This window comes from Cetorhinus maximus, unplaced genomic scaffold, assembly GCF_964194155.1.
Source record: "Cetorhinus maximus unplaced genomic scaffold, sCetMax3.hap1.1 HAP1_SCAFFOLD_3285, whole genome shotgun sequence".
Classification (NCBI taxonomy): domain Eukaryota; kingdom Metazoa; phylum Chordata; class Chondrichthyes; order Lamniformes; family Cetorhinidae; genus Cetorhinus; species Cetorhinus maximus.
In genome coordinates, this window is record NW_027599203.1 from 8,962 (window position 1) to 28,918 (window position 19,957).

Below are 19,957 nucleotides of genomic sequence, written 5' to 3' on the forward strand. Positions count from 1 at the left end.
GAGATACTGACACGGGGAGAGAGAGAGACACTGACACGGGGAGAGAGATACTGACACGGGGAGAGAGAGAGACACTGACACGGGGAGAGAGAGAGACACTGACACGGGGAGAGAGAGAGACACTGACACGGGGAGAGAGATACTGACACGGGGAGAGAGAGAGACACTGACACGGGGAGAGAGAGAGACACTGACACGGGGAGAGAGAGAGACACTGACACGGGGAGAGAGAGAGACACTGACACGGGGAGAGAGACACTGACACGGGGAGAGAGACACTGACACGGGGAGAGAGAGAGACACTGACACGGGGAGAGAGACACTGACACGGGGAGAGAGACACTGACACGGGGAGAGAGACACTGACACGGGGAGAGAGAGAGACCCTGACGCCTCCACCCACTCCAATGCCTACCTCTTGTTGCTGCTGTTGTGTGTAGAAGGTTTCCGTCAGCGGCTGCTGCTGTTGTTGCTGGCTGTCCAGCTCCTGGGACCTCTGCTCCTCCTGCTGCCTCTCCAGTCCATGAACCCTGGCACTCAGATCCTCAATTTGCCAGCTCTTCCCACTAGGTACCATCAGTGCCTGGGCACTCTCCCCCTGGACCCCCACTGTCCTCAGTGTCCCAGAGGCAGAGGTCTGGGCAAAAGCCTCTCTCTTGCAGGTGGTACCTGGGTTCACACGCTCCGCTGTGCTGCTCCAAGCCTCTTGGCTGGTACCTGAGTTCACACGCTCCGCTGTGCGGCTCCAAGCCTCTTGGCTGGTACCTGGGTTCACACACTCCGCTGTGCTGCTCCAAGCCTCTTGGCTGGTACCTGGGTTCACACACTCCGCTGTGCTGCTCCAAGCCTCTTGGCTGGTACCTGGGTTCACACACTCCGCTGTGCTGCTCCAAGCCTCTTGGCTGGTACCTGGGTTCACACACTCCGCTGTGCTGCTCCAAGCCTCTTGGCTGGTACCTGGGTTCACACGCTCCGCTGTGCGGCTCCAAGCCTCTTGGCTGGTACCTGGGTTCACACACTCCGCTGTGCTGCTCCAAGCCTCTTGGCTGGTACCTGGGTTCACACGCTCCGCTGTGCGGCTCCAAGCCTCTTGGCTGGTACCTGGGTTCACACACTCCGCTGTGCGGCTCCAAGCCTCTTGGCTGGTAGCTGGGTTCACACGCTCCGCTGTGCGGCTCCAAGCCTCTTGGCTGGTACCTGGGTTCACACACTCCGCTGTGCGGCTCCAAGCCTCTTGGCTGGTAGCTGGGTTCACACACTCCGCTGTGCGGCTCCAAGCCTCTTGGCTGGTACCTGGGTTCACACACTCCGCTGTGCGGCTCCAAGCCTCTTGGCTGGTAGCTGGGTTCACACACTCCGCTGTGCGGCTCCAAGCCTCTTGGCTGGTACCTGGGTTCACACACTCTGCTGTGCGGCTCCAAGCCTCTTGGCTGGTACCTGGGTTCACACACTCCGCTGTGCGGCTCCAAGCCTCTTGGCTGGTACCTGGGTTCACACACTCCGCTGTGCGGCTCCAAGCCTCTTGGCTGGCACTGGTACGTGGTGGACGTGAGTCATGGACTCTCTGTACTTTATTTTTACAACACGAGTCTCTCTCCATGTCTCCAGGCTCAATCTCCTGACAGCTGTGTTTGCGTTTCACTCTCTCGCCCTCCTTGTTCCTCGTACTGCTTCCCGTGCTGAGCATTTTCCCTGTGGGTGCCAGCTTCTCACAGCGTGTTAAGCGGTACTCGTACTCTGCCCGCTCCTTGTCACGCAGTGGCACACCCAGCTGGATCACGTCTCCTTCTGAGAGCGGGTAAGGTTGCTGTGGCTCAATTCGCTTTCCATTCACCCACACCCCATTCAGACTCTGTATGAGAAACACAACTGGTTAGAGAGAGCAAGGAACCCAGCACAGCACACAGTGCCTCCCTCCCCCACACCATGCCCACCCTAACTCAGCACCCGCAGAGGTGCCACCCTCATTCAGTGGTCCCCAAACCAGCATTCACCCCCCGCACACAGCCCCTGCGTCCTCTCTGCATGCACCACCTGCACAGCAACCATTCCCTCCCGCCGGCAGGGTAAGAGAGAGGCAAGAGTGGACATTGGGCCGCTGGAAAATGATACTGGAAAGGTAGTAGTGGGGAACAAAGAAATGGCGGAGGAACTGAATAGGTACTTTGCGTCAGTCTTCACAGTGGAAGACACGAGTAACATCCCCAAAGTTCAAGAGAGTCGGGGGGCAGAGGTGAGTATGGTGGCCATTACCAAGGAGAAGGTGCTAGGAAAACTGAAAGGTCTGAAGGTGGATAAATCACCTGGACCAGATGGATTACACCACAGAGTTCTGAAGGAGATAGCTGAAGAGATAGTGGAGACGTTAATGGTGATCTTTCAGGTATCACTCGAGTCAGGGAGGGTCCCAGAGGACTGGAAAATCGCTAATGTAACCCCCCTGTTTAAGAAGGGAGTGAGGCAAAAGACGGGAAATTACAGGCCGATTACCCTGACCTCGGTCGTTGGTAAGATTTTAGAGTCCATTATTAAGGATGAGGTTTCAGAATACTTGGAAGTGCATGGTAAAATCGGGCAAAGTCAAAGTCAACAGTCTGTCCGCAAGAAAGACCCAAACCTCCCTGTCGCTTGCCATTTTAACACTCCACCCTGCTCTCTTGTCCACATGTCTGTCCTTGGCCTGCTGCATTGTTCCAGTGAAGCCCAACGCAAACTGGAGGAACAGCACCTCATCTTCCGACTAGGCACTTTACAGCCTTCCGGACTGAATATTGAATTCAACAACTTTAGATCTTAAACTCCCTCCCCCATCCCCACCCCGTTTCTCCCCCCTCCCTTTTGTTTTTTTCAATAATTTATATAGATTTTTCTTTTCCCACCTATTTCCATTATTTTTAAATCTATAACTGTAATACCCTGTCAGTCTTTCCACCCCACCCCCACTAGAGCTGTACCTTGAGTATCCTGTCTTCCATTCTTAATTAGCACATTCTCTTAGATAATATCACCACCTTCAACACCTCTTCGTTCCTTTGTCTGTGACATCTTTTGATTATCTGCTCCTATCACTGCTTGCTTATCTCCACAATCACCACACCCTCAACTTCTCTCTCCCCCCGCCCCCCCCACCTTAAACCAGCTTATATTTCACCCCTCTCCTAACTTCACTCAGTTCTGCTGAAGGATCATAAGGACTCAAAACGACAACTCTTTTCTTCTCCACCGATGCTGCCAGACCTGCTGAGTTTTTCCAAAGTCAGCATGGTTTCATCAAGGGGAGGTCATGCCTGACAAATCTGTTAGAATTCTTTGAGGAGGTAACAAGTAGGTTAGACAAAGGGGAGCCAATGGATGTTATCTACTTGGACTTCCAGAAGGCCTTTGACAAGGTGCCGCACAGGAGGCTGCTCAGTAAGATAAGAGCCTATGGTGTTAGAGGCAAGGTACTAGCATGGATAGAAGATTGGCTGTCTGGCAGGAGGCAGAGAGTGGGGATAAGGGGGTCCTTCTCAGGATGGCGGCCGGTGACTAGTGGAGTTCCGCAGGGGTCAGTGTTGGGACCACAACTTTTCACTTTATACATTAATGATCTAGATGAAGGAACTGAGGGCATCCTGGCTAAGTTTGCAGATGATACAAAGATAGGTGGAGGGACAGGTAGTATTGAGGAGGTGGGGAGGCTACAGAAGGATTTGGACAGGTTAGCAGAATGGGCAAAGAAGTGGCAGATGGAATACAATGTGGGGAAGTGTGAGGTCATGCACTTTGGTAGGAAGAATAGAGGCATAGACTATTTTCTAAATGGGGAGAGAATTCAGAAATCTGGAGTGCAAAGGGACTTGGAAGTTCTAGTCCAGGATTCTCTTAAGGTTAACTTGCAGGTTGAGTTGGTAGTTAGGAAGGCAAATGCAATGTTGGCATTTATTTCGAGAGGACTAGAATATAAAAGCAGGGATGTGCTGCTGAGGCTTTATAAGGCTCTGGTCAGACAACATTTAGAATATTGTGAGCAATTTTGGGCCCCGTATCTCAGGAAGGATGTGCTGGCCCTGGAGAGGGTCCAGAGGAGGTTCACGAGAACGATCCCAGGAATGAAAGGCTTAACATATGAGGAACGTTTGAGGACTCTGGGTCTATACTCGATGGAGTTTAGAAGGATGAGGGGGGATCTGATTGAAACTTACAGAATGATGCATTAGCAAACCTGCTGGGTTTTTATGACAATCAATGATAGTTTCATGGCAACATTACTGAGGCCAGCTTCCAATTTCAGATCTTTTACATTAATTAGCTAATTGAATTTATTAATTAATTGACATTCAGTTTGAGGGCAAGAAAGGTGGGTCCAAGACAAGTGTTTTAAACTTAAAAAAGGGCAATTATGAGGGTGTGAAAGCAGAGCTAGCTAGAGTGAACTGGCAAATGAGGTTAAGGGATATGTCAATAGGGGTTCAGTGACAGACATTTGAAGGGATGTTTCAAAATACACAGAATATACACATTCCAATGAGAAAGAAAAATCCCAAGGGGAGGGCCTACAATCTGTGGTTAATTAAAAAAGTTAACGACAATATCAAACTTAAAGAAAAAACATATAATTACGCAAAGACAGGTGGCAGGTCAGAAGATTGGAAAGAATATAAAACACAGCAAAGAATGACAAAAAGATTAATAAGGAGGGAAAAATTAGAGTATGAGAGAAAGCTAGTGAGTAATATAAAGATGGATACTAAGAGTTTCTATAGATATTTAAATAAGAAAAGGGTGAACAAAGGGAGCGTTGGTCCTATAGAGAGTGAGTCTGGGGAATTAATAATGGAAAATTAGGAGATGGTGGATGAATTGAACAGGTATTTTGCTTTGGTCTTCACTATAGAGGAGACAAGGAACATCCCGGAAATAGCTGTGAATCAGGAAATGAGAGGGAGGGAGGAACTCGGGAAAATTACAATCACCAGGGAAGTGGTATTGAGCAAATTGTTGGGGCTGTGGGGCTGACAAATCCCCAGGTCCGGATGGACTTCACCCTAAGGCCTTGAAAGAAGTGGCTAGTGAGATAGTTGATGCACTGGTTTTAATTTTCCAAAATTCCCTAGATTTGGGGAAGGTTCCATTAGATTGGAAAATATCAAATGTAATTCCTTTATTCAATAAGGGAGGGAGACAGAAAGCAGGAAACTATAGGCCAGTTAGCCTAACATCTGTCATAGGGAAAATGTTAGAAGCTATTATTACAGATGTTATAACAGGCACTTAGAAAAATTCAAGGCAATCAGGCAGAGTCAACATGGTTTTGTAAAAGGGAAATCATGTTTAACCAGTTTATTGGAGTTCTTTGAAGGAGTCACATGTGCTGTGGATAAAGGGGAACCGGTGGATGTACTGTACTTAGATTTCCAGAAGGCATTTGATAAAGTGCCACATCAAAGGTTATTGCAGAAAATAAAAGCTCATGGTGCAGGGGTAACTTATTGGCATAGAAGTTCAGAGAAGGTTTACCAGACTAATACCAGGTTTGGGTGGGTTGTCTTATGAGGAAAGGTTGGACAGGTTAGGCTTGTATCCACTGGAGTTTAGACGATTAAGAGGCGACTTAACTGAAACCTTTAAGATCCTGAGGGAAGTTGACAAGGTGGATGTGGAGAGGATGTTTCCTCTTGTGGGAGAATCTAGAACCTGGGGTCACAGTTTAAAAATAAGGGGTCGCTCATTTAAGACAGAGATGAGGAGAAATGTTTTCTCTCAGAAGGTGGTGAGTCTTTGGAACTCTCTTCCTCAAAAGGTGGTGGGAGCAGAGTCTGAATATTTTTAAGGCAGAGCTGGATAGATTCTTGATTAACAAGGGGGTGAAAGGTTATCGGGGGGAGGCAGGAATGTGGGGTTGAGGTTACATTCAGATCAGCCCCGATCTTATTGAATGGCAGAGCAGGCTCGAGGGGCCGAATGGCCACTCCTGCTCCTGAATGACATGTTAGCGTGAATATAAATGACACCAGCTGCCGTGGTGGCACTGCAACCCCTGATCCCAGCTCATAGTCAAGACCTCCAGATTTCTAGCCCAGAGACATTACTGTGACATCACTACCTGCGCAGCTCCTGTGAAACAGGTTGGAGGGGTTAAAGGGCGTGACTACAAGGTTACCTGGTTGTCAATGACGATGCACTGTCCCTCCAAGCTGAGGCGGAATGCACAGTGATTCCGGGAGATCATCAGGGGGGAGATTGTGGGGAGGAGCTGGTGGGTGACACTGAGTCCACGGCCCAGCGTAACCTGTAGGCACAATAAACTCCGGCTGATAAACAATTCTCACACCATCTACCGGGAGAATTCAAAACAGGCCAAGACATTCTCATGCTGGGGTACAGTACTGGTGGGGACGGGTCTGTCACTGTATAACACTGGGGTACAGTACTGGTGGGGACAGGTCTGTCACTGTATAACACTGGGGTACAGTACTGGTGGGGACGGGTCTGTCACTGTATAACACTGGGGTACAGTACTGGTGGGGACGGGTCTGTCACTGTATAACACTGGGGTACAGTACTGATGGGGACGGGTCTGTCACTGTATAACACTGGGGTACAGTACTGGTGGGGACAGGTCTGTCACTGTATAACACTGGGGTACAGTACTGGCGGGGACAGGTCTGTCACTGTATAACACTGGGGTACAGTACTGGTGGGGACAGGTCTGTCACTGTGTAACACTGGGGTACAGTATTGGTGGGGACAGGTCTGTCACTGTATAACACTGGGGTACAGTACTGGTGGGGACAGGTCTGTCATTGTATAACACTGGGGTACAGTACTGGTGGGGACAGGTCTGTCACTGTATAACACTGGGTTACAGTACTGGTGGGGACAGGTCTGTCACTTTATAACACTGGGGTACAGTACTGGTGGAGACGGGTCGGTCACTGTATAACACTGGGGTACAGTACTGGTGGGGACGGGTCTGTCACTTTATAACACTGGGGTACAGTACTGGTGGGGACAGGTCTGTCACTGTATAACACTGGGGTACAGTACTGGTGGGGACAGGTCTGTCACTGTATAACACTGGGGTACAGTACTGGTGTGGACTTATCTGTCACTGTATAACACTGGGGTACAGTACTGGTGGGGACAGGTCTGTCACTGTATAACACTGGGGTACAGTACTGGTGGGGACAGGTCTGTCACTGTATAGGGGTACAGTACTGGTGGGGGCAGGTCTGTCACTGTATAACACTGGGGTACAGTACTGATGGGGACAGGTCTGTCACTGTATAACACTGGGGTACAGTTCTGGTGGGGACAGGTCTGTCTCTGTATAACACTGGGGTACAGTACTGGTGGGGACAGGTCTGTCACTGTGTAACACTGGGGTACAGTACTGGTGGGGACGGGTCTGTCACTGTGTAACACTGGGGTACAGTACTGGTGGGGACGGGTCTGTCACTGTGTAACACTGGGGTACAGTACTGGTGGGGACGGGTCTGTCACTGTGTAACACTGGGGTACAGTACTGGTGGAGACGGGTCGGTCACTGTATAACACTGGGGTACAGTACTGGTGGGGACGGGTCTGTCACTTTATAACACTGGGGTACAGTACTGGTGGGGACAGGTCTGTCACTGTATAACACTGGGGTACAGTACTGGTGGGGACAGGTCTGTCACTGTATAACACTGGGGTACAGTACTGGTGTGGACTTATCTGTCACTGTATAACACTGGGGTACAGTACTGGTGGGGACAGGTCTGTCACTGTATAACACTGGGGTACAGTACTGGTGGGGACAGGTCTGTCACTGTATAATACTGGGGTACAGTACTGGTGGGGACAGGTCTGTCACTGTATAACACTGGGGTACAGTACTGGTGGGGGCAGGTCTGTCACTGTATAACACTGGGGTACAGTACTGATGGGGACAGGTCTGTCACTGTATAACACTGGGGTACAGTTCTGGTGGGGACAGGTCTGTCTCTGTATAACACTGGGGTACAGTACTGGTGGGGACAGGTCTGTCACTGTGTAACACTGGGGTACAGTACTGGTGGGGACGGGTCTGTCACTGTGTAACACTGGGGTACAGTACTGGTGGGGACGGGTCTGTACAGTACTGGTGGGGACGGGTCTGTCACTGTGTAACACTGGGGTACAGTACTGGAGGGAACAGGTCTGTGGGGGTGTGGTTGGAGGAGTTGGGTCTGTCCTGGGGGTGGGGGATGGCAGGGGTGGTTCGGTGGAGTTGGGGTGGGGGTTTCGGTTTGGGTGGTGACTGTCAGTGGGGGACGGGGGGGGGGGGTCAGTCACTGGGGGATGGGGGGGTCAGTCACTGGGGGATGGGGGGGTCAGTCACTGGGGGATGGGGGGGTCAGTCACTGGGGGATGGGGGGGGTCAGTCACTGGGGGATGGGGGGGGTCAGTCACTGGGGGATGGGGGGGGTCAGTCACTGGGGGATGGGGGGGGGTCAGTCACTGGGGGATGGGGGGGGTGTGTTTGGGGGGGGGGGTCAGTCACTGGGGGATTGGGGGGGGGGGTCAGTCACTGGGGGATGGGGGGGGTCAGTCACTGGGGGATGGGGGGGGGTCAGTCACTGGGGGATGGGGGGGGGGGTCAGTCACTGGGGGATGGGGGGGGTCAGTCACTGGGGGATTGGGGGGGTCAGTCACTGGGGGATGGGGGGGGGGTCAGTCACTGGGGGATGGGGGGGGGTCAGTCACTGGGGGATGGGGGGGGTCAGTCACTGGGGGATGGGGGGGGTCAGTCACTGGGGGACGGGGGGGGGGGTCAGTCACTGGGGGATGGGGGGGTCAGTCACTGGGGGATGGGGGGGTCAGTCACTGGGGGATGGGGGGGGTCAGTCACTGGGGGATGGGGGGGGGTCAGTCACTGGGGGATGGGGGGGGGGTCAGTCACTGGGGGATGGGGGGGGTCAGTCACTGGGGGATGGGGGGGGTCAGTCACTGGGGGATGGGGGGGGGTCAGTCACTGGGGGATGGGGGGGTCAGTCACTGGGGGATGGGGGGGGTCAGTCACTGGGGGATGGGGGGGGTCAGTCACTGGGGGATGGGGGGGGGTCAGTCACTGGGGGATGGGGGGGGGTCAGTCACTGGGGGATGGGGGGGGTCAGTCACTGGGGGATGGGGGGGGTCAGTCACTGGGGGATGGGGGGGGGTCAGTCACTGGGGGATGGGGGGGGGGTCAGTCACTGGGGGATGGGGGGGGTCAGTCACTGGGGGATGGGGGGGGTCAGTCACTGGGGGACGGGGGGGGGGGGTCAGTCACTGGGGGATGGGGGGGTCAGTCACTGGGGGATGGGGGGGGTCAGTCACTGGGGGATGGGGGGGGTCAGTCACTGGGGGATGGGGGGGTCAGTCACTGGGGGATGGGGGGGGGTGTGTTTGGGGGGGGGGGGTTTTCCCGGGGGGGGGTTTGTGGGGGTCTCTCGGTGGGGGGAGGGGGGGGGGGGGTTTCCCGGGGGGGGAGGGGGGGGGTATGTTCCGGGGGGGCGGGGTCTCTGTATTTACCTCCCTTCCCTCCCTCAGCTCCAGTCTCTCCGCCTCTTCCCGCCCCACTCGCCGCAAACTCCAGGCTCCGGGTCCGGTTCCCGCCGCCTCTCCCGCCGCCGCCTCTCCCGCTCCCGCCGCCTTTCGCCGTTTCTCGCTCTCCCGGACATCACCCACAGCCGCCATTTTCCCCGCTCCTCCAGCCCCGCCTATCGAGCCCCGGCACCATCGATCCGCTCCTCCAGCCCCGCCTATCGAGCCCCGGCACCATCGATCCGCTCCTCCAGCCCCGCCTATCGAGCCCCGGCACCATCGATCCGCTCCTCCAGCCCCGCCTATCGAGCCCCGGCACCATCGATCCGCTCCTCCAGCCCCGCCTATCGAGCCCCGGCACCATCGATCCGCTCCTCCAGCCCCGCCTATCGAGCCCCGGCACCATCGATCCGCTCCTCCAGCCCCGCCTATCGAGCCCCGGCACCATCGATCCGCTCCTCCAGCCCCGCCTATCGAGCCCCGGCACCATCGATCCATCCGCTCCTCCAGCCCCGCCTATCGAGCCCCGGCACCAGACGGCCAGTGATAGGTGGAGATAACCAAATGATGTCACAGACAAAAGGTCAAAGGGCGGTTGAGGGTGGTGATATTAGCTAAGGAATGTGCTAATGGGGACATTAAGGGTCGCAAGCTAGTGGCAGATGGCTCTAGTGGGGGGTGGGGTGGGGGGAAGGGCTGGAAATACATTTAAAAATAATGGAAATAGGTGGGAAAAGGAAAATCTATATAAATTATTGCAATAAAAGGGGAATCGGAAAGGGGGTGGGGATGGAGGAGAGAGTTCATGATCTGAAGTTGTTGAACTCAATATTCAGCCCGGAAGGCTGTAAAGTGCCTAGTCGGAAGATGAGGTGCTGTTCCTCCAGTTTGCGTTGGGCTTCACTGGAACAATGCAGCAAGCCAAGGACAGACATGTGGGCAAGAGAACAGGGTGGAGTGTTAAAATGGCAGGCGACAGGGAGGTTTGGGTCTTTCTTGCGGACAGACCGCAGGTGTTCTGCAAAGTGGTCACCCAGTCTGCGTTTGGTCTCTCCAATGTAGAGGAATCCGCATTGGGAGCAGCGAATGCAGTAGACTAAGTTAGGGGAAATGCAAGTGAAATGCTGCTTCATTTGAAAGGAGTGTTTGGGCCCTTGGACGGTGAGGAGAGAGGAAGTGAAGGGGCAGGTGTTGCACCTTCTGCGGTCGCATGGGAAGGTGCCGTGGGAGGGGGTTGAGGTGTAGGGGGAGTGGACCAGAGTGTCCCGGAGGGAACGATCCCTGCTATCCGCAGATGTTGCCAGACCTGCTGAGTTTTTCCAGGTATTTTTGTTTTTGCTTTGGATTTCCAGCATCCACAGTTTTTTTGCTTTTATCACAGTTGTGATATAGTTCATCTTTTCTTGTTGAATAAATGTTTTATTCTTCTGTTAAAAGTACATCAGCGGTGACTGTTCAGTCACCGCTCTCCATGTATCTGAACAAAATGAAAGTGAGGATCTCTGGAGCCGGGTCCCATCCTGTCCACTAGTAACTTCAGCTGGGATCACAACAGTCGGACCTCCTCCTGTGGGGAAGCTGCTGGAATTGATCATTAAGGAGCTTATCGCTGGGCTATAGAGTCAGCATTGGCTTGTGGAAGGGGAGTCATATTTAACCAATTTATTGGTGTTTTTTTGAAGGAGTAACATGCACAGTGGATAAAGGGGAACCTGTAGACGTGCTGCACTTGGATTTCCAGAAGACATTTGATAAAATGCTATAATAAAAGTTATTGCAGAAAATAAAAGCACATGGTGTAGGGGGTAACATATTAGCATGGGTAGAGGATTGGCTGGCTGGCAGAAAGCAGATAGTATGTATAAATGGCTCTTTTTCGGATTGACAGGATGTGACAAGTGGAGTCCGACAGGGGTCAGTGCTGGGGCCACAACTTTTTACAATTTACAACAGACTTAGATGAGGGGAGTGAAGACATGGTAGATAAATTTGCAGATGGCACAAAGATAGGTAGGAAAGTATGTTGTGAAGAGGACATGAGGAGGTTGCAGGTAGATATAGATAGGTTGAGTGAGTGGGCAAAGACCTTGCAAATGGAGTTTAATGTGGGGAAATGTGAAGTTGTTCACTTTGGCAGGAAGAACAAAAAAGCAGAGTATTACTTAAATGGAGAATGGCTGCATAATTCTGAGATTCAGAGGGATCTGGGTTTTCTAGTACATGAATCACAAAAGGTTATTATGCAGGTACAGCAGGTAATTAAGGCTAATCGAATGCTGTACTTTATTACAGTATGAATGGAACATAAAAGTAAGGATGTTGTGCTACAGTTATACAGGGCATTGGTGAGACTGCACCTCGAAAACTGTCTGCAGTTTTGGTCTCCTTATTTAAGGAAGGATGTAAATGTATTGGAGGCGGTTCAGAGGAGGTTTACTAGATTGATACCTGGAATGAGTGGGTTGTCTTATGAGGAGAGGTTGGACAGACTGGGCTTGTTTCCACTGGAGTTTAGAAGAGTGAGGGGTGATTTGATTGAAGTTTACAAGATCCTGAACGGTTTTGACAAGGTGGATGTGGAAAGGATGTTTCCTCTTGTGGGTGAGTCCAGAACTAGGAGGCACTGTTTTAAAATTAGGGGTCGCCCTTTTAGGGCAGAGATGAGGAGAATTTTTTTCTCAGACGATTGTGCGACCTTGGAATTCTCTGCCTCAGAAGGTCATGGAGGCGGGGTCATTGAATACATTTAAGGCAGAGGAAGATAGATTCCTATTAGGCAAGGGAATCAAAGGTTACCTGTGGTAGATGGGAATTTGGAAATCGAAACACAAGAAGATCAGCCATGGCCTTATGGAATGGCAGAGCAGGCTTGAGGGGCCGAATTGTCAACTGCTCCAGTGACCCCCCCCAATGAATCCAATTGATCCCCATCATCCCAATTGATCCCCAATGACTCCCATTGACACCAATTATACCCAGGTGACTCCACTTGATCTCCAATGACTTCTATTGATCCCTGGAATCCCAATTGATCCCCCATGACTTCTATTGACTCCCATTGCTCCACAGTGACTCCCATTGATCCCCAATGACTCCCATTGATTCCCATTAATCCCAATGACTCCCATTGATCCACAATGACTCCCATTGAATCCTAATGACTCCCATTGAACCCATGATCCCCATTGATCTCAAGTTACACCCACTGATGCGGATTGACCTCCAATAAATCCCATTGACCTCCAATAAATCCCATTGACCTCCAATGGATCCCATTGACCTCCAATAAATCCCATTGACCTCCAATGAACCCTATTGATCTCCAATGAATCCCATTGATCCCCAAGGAATCCCATTGATCTCCAATGAATCCTATTGATCTCCAATGAATCCTATTGATCTCCAATGAATCCCATTGATCCCAATGAATCCCAAAGATTCCAGTTGAGCCCCATTGATTGCCATGGATCCCCAATGACACCCATTGATTCTTAATGAATTCCATTGATCCTAATGGAGTGTCAATCGCTCCCGGTGATGCCCCATGGCCAATCGCTCCGGTTGATGCCCCCATGGCCAATCACTCCCGTGGATGCCCCATGGCCAATCGCTCCCATTGATGCCCCTTGGCCAAACACTCCCGTTGATGCCCCATGGCCAATCACTCCTGTTGATGCCCCATGGCCAATTGCTCCCGTGGATGCCCATGTCCAATCGCTCCCAGTGATGCCCCATGGCCAATCGCTCCCGTTGATGCCCCATGGCCAATCGCTCCCATTGATGCCCCTTGGCCAATCACTCCCGTTGATGCCCCATGGCCAATCGCTCCTGTTGATGCCCCATGGCAATCACTCCTGTTGATGCCCCATGGCCAATCGGTCCCATTGATGCCCCATGGCCAATCGCTCCCGCTGATGTCCCATGGCCAATCGCTCCCAGTGATGCCCCCATGGCCAATCACTCCTGTTGATGCCCCATGGCCAATTGTTCCCAGTGATGCCCCATGGCCAATCACTGCTGTTGATGCCCCATGGCCAATCGCTCCCATTGTTGCCCCTTGGCCAATCGCTCCCGCTCATGCCCCATGGCCAATCGCTCCTGCTCATGCCCCATGGCCAATCGCTCCCGCTCATGCCCCATGGCCAATCGCTCCCGCTCATGCCCCATGGCCAATCGCTCCCACTCATGCCCCATGGCCAATCACTCCCGTTGATGCCTCATAGCCAATCACTCCCAGTGATGCCCCCATGGCCAATCACTCCCGGTCATGCCCCCATGGCCAATCACTCCCTTTGATGCCCCATGGCCAATCGCTCCCTTTGATGCCCCATGGCCAATCACTCCCGGTGATGGCCAATCACTCCTGGTGATGCCCCATGGCCAATCACTCCCGGTGATGGCCAATCGCTCCTGGTGATGCCCCATGGCCAATCACTCCCGGTGATGCCCCCATGGCCAATTGGTCCCAGTGATGCCCCATGGCCCTCACCATCCTGACTTGGAAATATATCGCCGTTCCTTCACTGTCACTGGATCAAAATCCTGGAACTCCCTCCCTAACAGCACTGTGGGTGTACCTACACCACATGGACTGCAGCGGCTCAAGAAGGCAGCTCACCACCACCTTCTCAAGGGCAACTAGGGATGGGCGATAAATGCTGGTTCAGCCAGCGAAGCCCACATCCCATAAAGGAATATAAAAATGTTTGGGGCGAAATTGAAATATTTAACTGGATTCTCCAATGGGATTGAGTTATTTAACCAGATTATCCAATGGGATTGAGTCATTTTACCTACTATCCAATGGGACTGAATCATTTTACTTTATTCTCCAATAGGATTGAGTAATTTTATGGGATCCTCCAATGGAATTGAATGATTCAAAGGGACTTTCCAATGGGATTGAGTTATTTAGCCAGATAATCCTATGGGATTGGGTTGTTTAACCAGATTATCAAATGAGATTTTAAAAAATTTATTCACAGGATGTGGGCTTCACTGGTTGGGCCAGCATTTATTACCCATCCCTAATTGCCCTTGAGAAGGTGGTGGTGAGCTGCCTTCTTGAACCGCTGCAGTCCATGTGGTGTAGGTACACCCACAGTGCTGTTAGGAAGGGAGTTCCAGGATTTTGACCCAGCGACAGTGAAGGAACGGTGATATATTTCCAAGTCAGGATAATGAGTGACTTGGAGGGGAACTTCCAGGTGGTGGTGTTCCCATCTATCTGCTGCCCTTGTCCTTCTAGATGGTAGTGGTCATGGGTTTGGAAGGTGCTGTCTAAGGAGCCTTGGTGAATTCCTGCAGTACATCTTGTAGATGGTACACACACTGCTGCTGCTGTGCATCGGTGGTGGAGGGAGTGAATGTTTGTGGATGGGGTGCCAATCAAGTGGGGCTGCTTTGTCCTGGATGGTGTCAAGCTTCTTGAGTGTTGTGGGAGCTGCACTCATCCAGACAAGTGGGGAGTATTCCATCACACTCCTGACTTGTGCCTTGTAGATGGTGGACAGGCTTTGGGGAGTCAGGAGGTGAGTTACTCACCGCAGGATTCCTAGCCTCTGACCTGCTTTTGTAGCCACAGTATTTATATGGCTAGTCCAGTTCAGTTTCTGGTCAATGGTAACCCCCAGGATGTTGATAGTGGGGGATTCAGTGTTGGTAATGCCATTGAACATCAAGGGGCGATAGTTGGATTCTCTCTTGTTGGAGATGGTCATTGCCTGGCACTTGTGTGGCGCGAATGTTACTTGCCACTTGTCAGCCCAAGCCTGGATATTGTCCAGGTCTTGCTGCATTTGGACATGGACTGCTTCAGTATCTGAGGAGTCGCAAATGGTGCTGAACATTGTGTAAACATCCCAGCTTCTGACCTTATGATGGAAGGAAGGTCATTGATGAAGCAGCTGAAGATGGTTGGGCCGATGATTGAGTTATTTAACCAATAGGATTTAAGTTTTTAATTGGGTTATGCAATGGGATTGTGTTATTGAACTCGACCAACCAATGGGATTGAGTTTTTGAACTGGATTATCCAATAACCATTGTATAATACACTGGTGAGGCCACAATTGGAGTATTGTGTGCAGTCTGGTCACCACATTACAGAAAGGATGTAATAGCTCTGGAGAGAGTGCAGAGGAGGTTTACAAGAATGTTGCCAGGGTTAGAAAAGTGTAGCTACGAGGAGAGATTGGATAGTTTGGGGTTATTTTCCTTACAACAAAGAAGGCTGAGAGGTGACTTGATTGAGGTGTACAAAATTATGAGGGGAATAGATAGAGTGGACAGGATAAAATTGTTTCCCTTAGTGGAGAATTCTAGAACCAGGGGACATAGATTCAAGATAAGTGGCAGAATGTGTAGGGGGGACATGAGGAAGAACTTTTTTATGTAGAGGGTAGTGGGTGTCTGGAATTCGCTGCCCAAGTTGGTGGTAGAGGCAGAAACTTTAAACTGGATCTGCACCTTAAGTGCTGTAAACTGCAGGGCTATGGGCTGGGTGCAGGAAGGTGGGATTAGAAAGGGCACCTGGGTATCCTCGGGCTGGCATGGACAAGATGGGTCGAATGGCCTCCTTCTGTGCTATAACTTTTCTATGGTTCTATGATTCTAATAAGACTGAGTTATTTAACCGGACTATCCATTGGGATTGCGTTATTTAACTGGGTTTTCCAAAGGGACTGCCATAGTTAACCAGACTTGTCAATGGGATTGAGACATTGAACTGGATTATCCAATGGGATTCAGTTAGTTAACCAGAATTTTCAATTGAATCGAGTTATTTAACTGGATTTGCCAGTGCAATGGAGTTATTTAACTGATTTATCCATTAGGATTCGAGTTATTACACCGGACTCTCCAATGCGATTGAGTTATATAACCGGATAATTCAATGGGCTAGTGTTATTTGACCGGACTATCCTTTGGGATTGAGTCATTTAGCTGGATTCTCCAATGGGATTGAGATAGTTTAAACCCTAACCCTGAATCCTAACCTTGAACGCTAACTCTGAAACCTAACCCTAACCCTGAACCCTAGCCCTAACCCTAAACCCGATCTCTAAACCAGAACTCTAAACCTGAACCCTAACCCTGAGCTTGAACCCTAACCCTGAACCCTATACCTAACCCTGAACTCTATCCCTGAAACCTATCCCTGAACCCTAACCCTAAACCCGCACTCTGAACACTAACCCTAATCCCACACCCTGAACCTTAACCTAAACCCCAAACCTGGACCCTAACCTAAACGCTAACCCTCACCTTAACCCTGAATGCTAACTCTGAACCTTAACTTTGAACTCTAACCCTCACTTCAACCCTGAGCCCGAACCCTGAGCCCGAACCCTGAGCCCGAACCCTGAGCCCGAACCCTGAGCCCGAACCCTGAGCCCGAACCCTGAGCCCGAACCCTGAGCCCGAACCCTGAGCCCGAACCCTGAGCCCGAACCCTGAGCCCGAACCCTGAGCCCGAACCCTGAGCCCGAACCCTGAGCCCGAACCCTGAGCCCGAACCCTGAGCCCGAACCCTGAGCCCGAACCCTGAGCCCGAACCCTGAGCCCGAACCCTGAGCCGAACCCTGAGCCCGAACCCTGAGCCCGAACCCTGAGCCCGAACCCTGAGCCCGAACCCTGAGCCCGAACCCTGAGCCCGAACCCTGAGCCCGAACCCTGAGCCCGAACCCTGAGCCCGAACCCTGAGCCCGAACCCTGAGCCCGAACCCTGAGCCCGAACCCTGAGCCCGAACCCTGAGCCCGAACCCTGAGCCCGAACCCTGAGCCCGAACCCTGAGCCCGAACCCTGAGCCCGAACCCTGAGCCCGAACCCTGAGCCCGAACCCTGAGCCCGAACCCTGAGCCCGAACCCTGAGCCCGAACCCTGAGCCCGAACCCTGAGCCCGAACCCTGAGCCCGAACCCTGAGCCCGAACCCTGAGCCCGAACCCTGAGCCCGAACCCTGAGCCCGAACCCTGAGCCCGAACCCTGAGTCCGAACCCTGAGCCCGAACCCTGAGCCCGAACCCTGAGCCCGAACCCTGAGCCCGAACCCTGAGCCCGAACCCTGAGCCCGAACCCTGAGCCCGAACCCTGAGTCCGAACCCTGAGTCCCGAACCCTGAGTCCGAACCCTGAGTCCGAACCCTGAGTCCGAACCCTGAGTCCGAACCCTGAGTCCGAACCCTGAGTCCGAACCCTGAGTCCGAACCCTGAGTCCGAACCCTGAGTCCGAACCCTGAGTCCGAACCCTGAGTCCGAACCCTGAGTCCGAACCCTGAGTCCGAACCCTGAGTCCGAACCCTGAGTCCGAACCCTGAGTCCGAACCCTGAGTCCGAACCCTGAGTCCGAACCCTGAGTCCGAACCCTGAGTCCGAACCCTGAGTCCGAACCCTGAGTCCGAACCCTGAGTCCGAACCCTGAGTCCGAACCCTGAGTCCGAACCCTGAGTCCGAACCCTGAGTCCGAACCCTGAGTCCGAACCCTGAGTCCGAACCCTGAGTCCGAACCCTGAGTCCGAACCCTGAGTCCGAACCCTGAGTCCGAACCCTGAGTCCGAACCCTGAGTCCGAACCCTGAGTCCGAACCCTGAGTCCGAACCCTGAGTCCGAACCCTGAGTCCGAACCCTGAGTCCGAACCCTGAGTCCGAACCCTGAGTCCGAACCCTGAGTCCGAACCCTGAGTCCGAACCCTGAGTCCGAACCCTGAGTCCGAACCCTGAGTCCGAACCCTGAGTCCGAACCCTGAGTCCGAACCCTGAGTCCGAACCCTGAGTCCGAACCCTGAGTCCGAACCCTGAGTCCGAACCCTGAGTCCGAACCCTGAGTCCGAACCCTGAGTCCGAACCCTGAGTCCGAACCCTGAGTCCGAACCCTGAGTCCGAACCCTGAGTCCGAACCCTGAGTCCGAACCCTGAGTCCGAACCCTGAGTCCGAACCCTGAGTCCGAACCCTGAGTCCGAACCCTGAGTCCGAACCCTGAGTCCGAACCCTGAGTCCGAACCCTGAGTCCGAACCCTGAGTCCGAACCCTGAGTCCGAACCCTGAGTCCGAACCCTGAGTCCGAACCCTGAGTCCGAACCCTGAGTCCGAACCCTGAGTCCGAACCCTGAGTCCGAACCCTGAGTCCGAACCCTGAGTCCGAACCCTGAGTCCGAACCCTGAGTCCGAACCCTGAGTCCGAACCCTGAGTCCGAACCCTGAGTCCGAACCCTGAGTCCGAACCCTGAGTCCGAACCCTGAGTCCGAACCCTGAGTCCGAACCCTGAGTCCGAACCCTGAGTCCGAACCCTGAGTCCGAACCCTGAGTCCGAACCCTGAGTCCGAACCCTGAGTCCGAACCCTGAGTCCGAACCCTGAGTCCGAACCCTGAGTCCGAACCCTGAGTCCGAACCCTGAGTCCGAACCCTGAGTCCGAACCCTGAGTCCGAACCCTGAGTCCGAACCCTGAGTCCGAACCCTGAGTCCGAACCCTGAGTCCGAACCCTGAGTCCGAACCCTGAGTCCGAACCCTGAGTCCGAACCCTGAGTCCGAACCCTGAGTCCGAACCCTGAGTCCGAACCCTGAGTCCGAACCCTGAGTCCGAACCCTGAGTCCGAACCCTGAGTCCGAACCCTGAGTCCGAACCCTGAGTCCGAACCCTGAGTCCGAACCCTGAGTCCGAACCCTGAGTCCGAACCCTGAGTCCGAACCCTGAGTCCGAACCCTGAGTCCGAACCCTGAGTCCGAACCCTGAGTCCGAACCCTGAGTCCGAACCCTGAGTCCGAACCCTGAGTCCGAACCCTGAGTCCGAACCCTGAGTCCGAACCCTGAGTCCGAACCCTGAGTCCGAACCCTGAGTCCGAACCCTGAGTCCGAACCCTGAGTCCGAACCCTGAGTCCGAACCCTGAGTCCGAACCCTGAGTCCGAACCCTGAGTCCGAACCCTGAGTCCGAACCCTGAGTCCGAACCCTGAGTCCGAACCCTGAGTCCGAACCCTGAGTCCGAACCCTGAGTCCGAACCCTGAGTCCGAACCCTGAGTCCGAACCCTGAGTCCGAACCCTGAGTCCGAACCCTGAGTCCGAACCCTGAGTCCGAACCCTGAGTCCGAACCCTGAGTCCGAACCCTGAGTCCGAACCCTGAGTCCGAACCCTGAGTCCGAACCCTGAGTCCGAACCCTGAGTCCGAACCCTGAGTCCGAACCCTGAGTCCGAACCCTGAGTCCGAACCCTGAGTCCGAACCCTGAGTCCGAACCCTGAGTCCGAACCCTGAGTCCGAACCCTGAGTCCGAACCCTGAGTCCGAACCCTGAGTCCGAACCCTGAGTCCGAACCCTGAGTCCGAACCCTGAGTCCGAACCCTGAGTCCGAACCCTGAGTCCGAACCCTGAGTCCGAACCCTGAGTCCGAACCCTGAGTCCGAACCCTGAGTCCGAACCCTGAGTCCGAA

The 19,957-nt window shown here is 53.2% G+C and overlaps 1 protein-coding gene across 1 annotated transcript; it reads right to left on the reverse strand.

Annotated features, from left to right (window-relative positions):
• Positions 1–415: 415 nt before the first annotated feature.
• rnf8 (ring finger protein 8, E3 ubiquitin protein ligase) lies at positions 416–9,687 on the reverse strand (the record flags this gene model as incomplete). Its single annotated transcript, XM_078537896.1, has 3 exons — positions 9,517–9,687; positions 6,143–6,271; positions 416–1,852 (listed from the first exon to the last, which is right to left on the reverse strand). Coding segments are annotated over exons 1-3 (1,731 nt in total), but the record flags the coding sequence as incomplete, so codon positions are not given.
• Between the last annotated feature and the right edge of the window lie 10,270 nt (positions 9,688–19,957).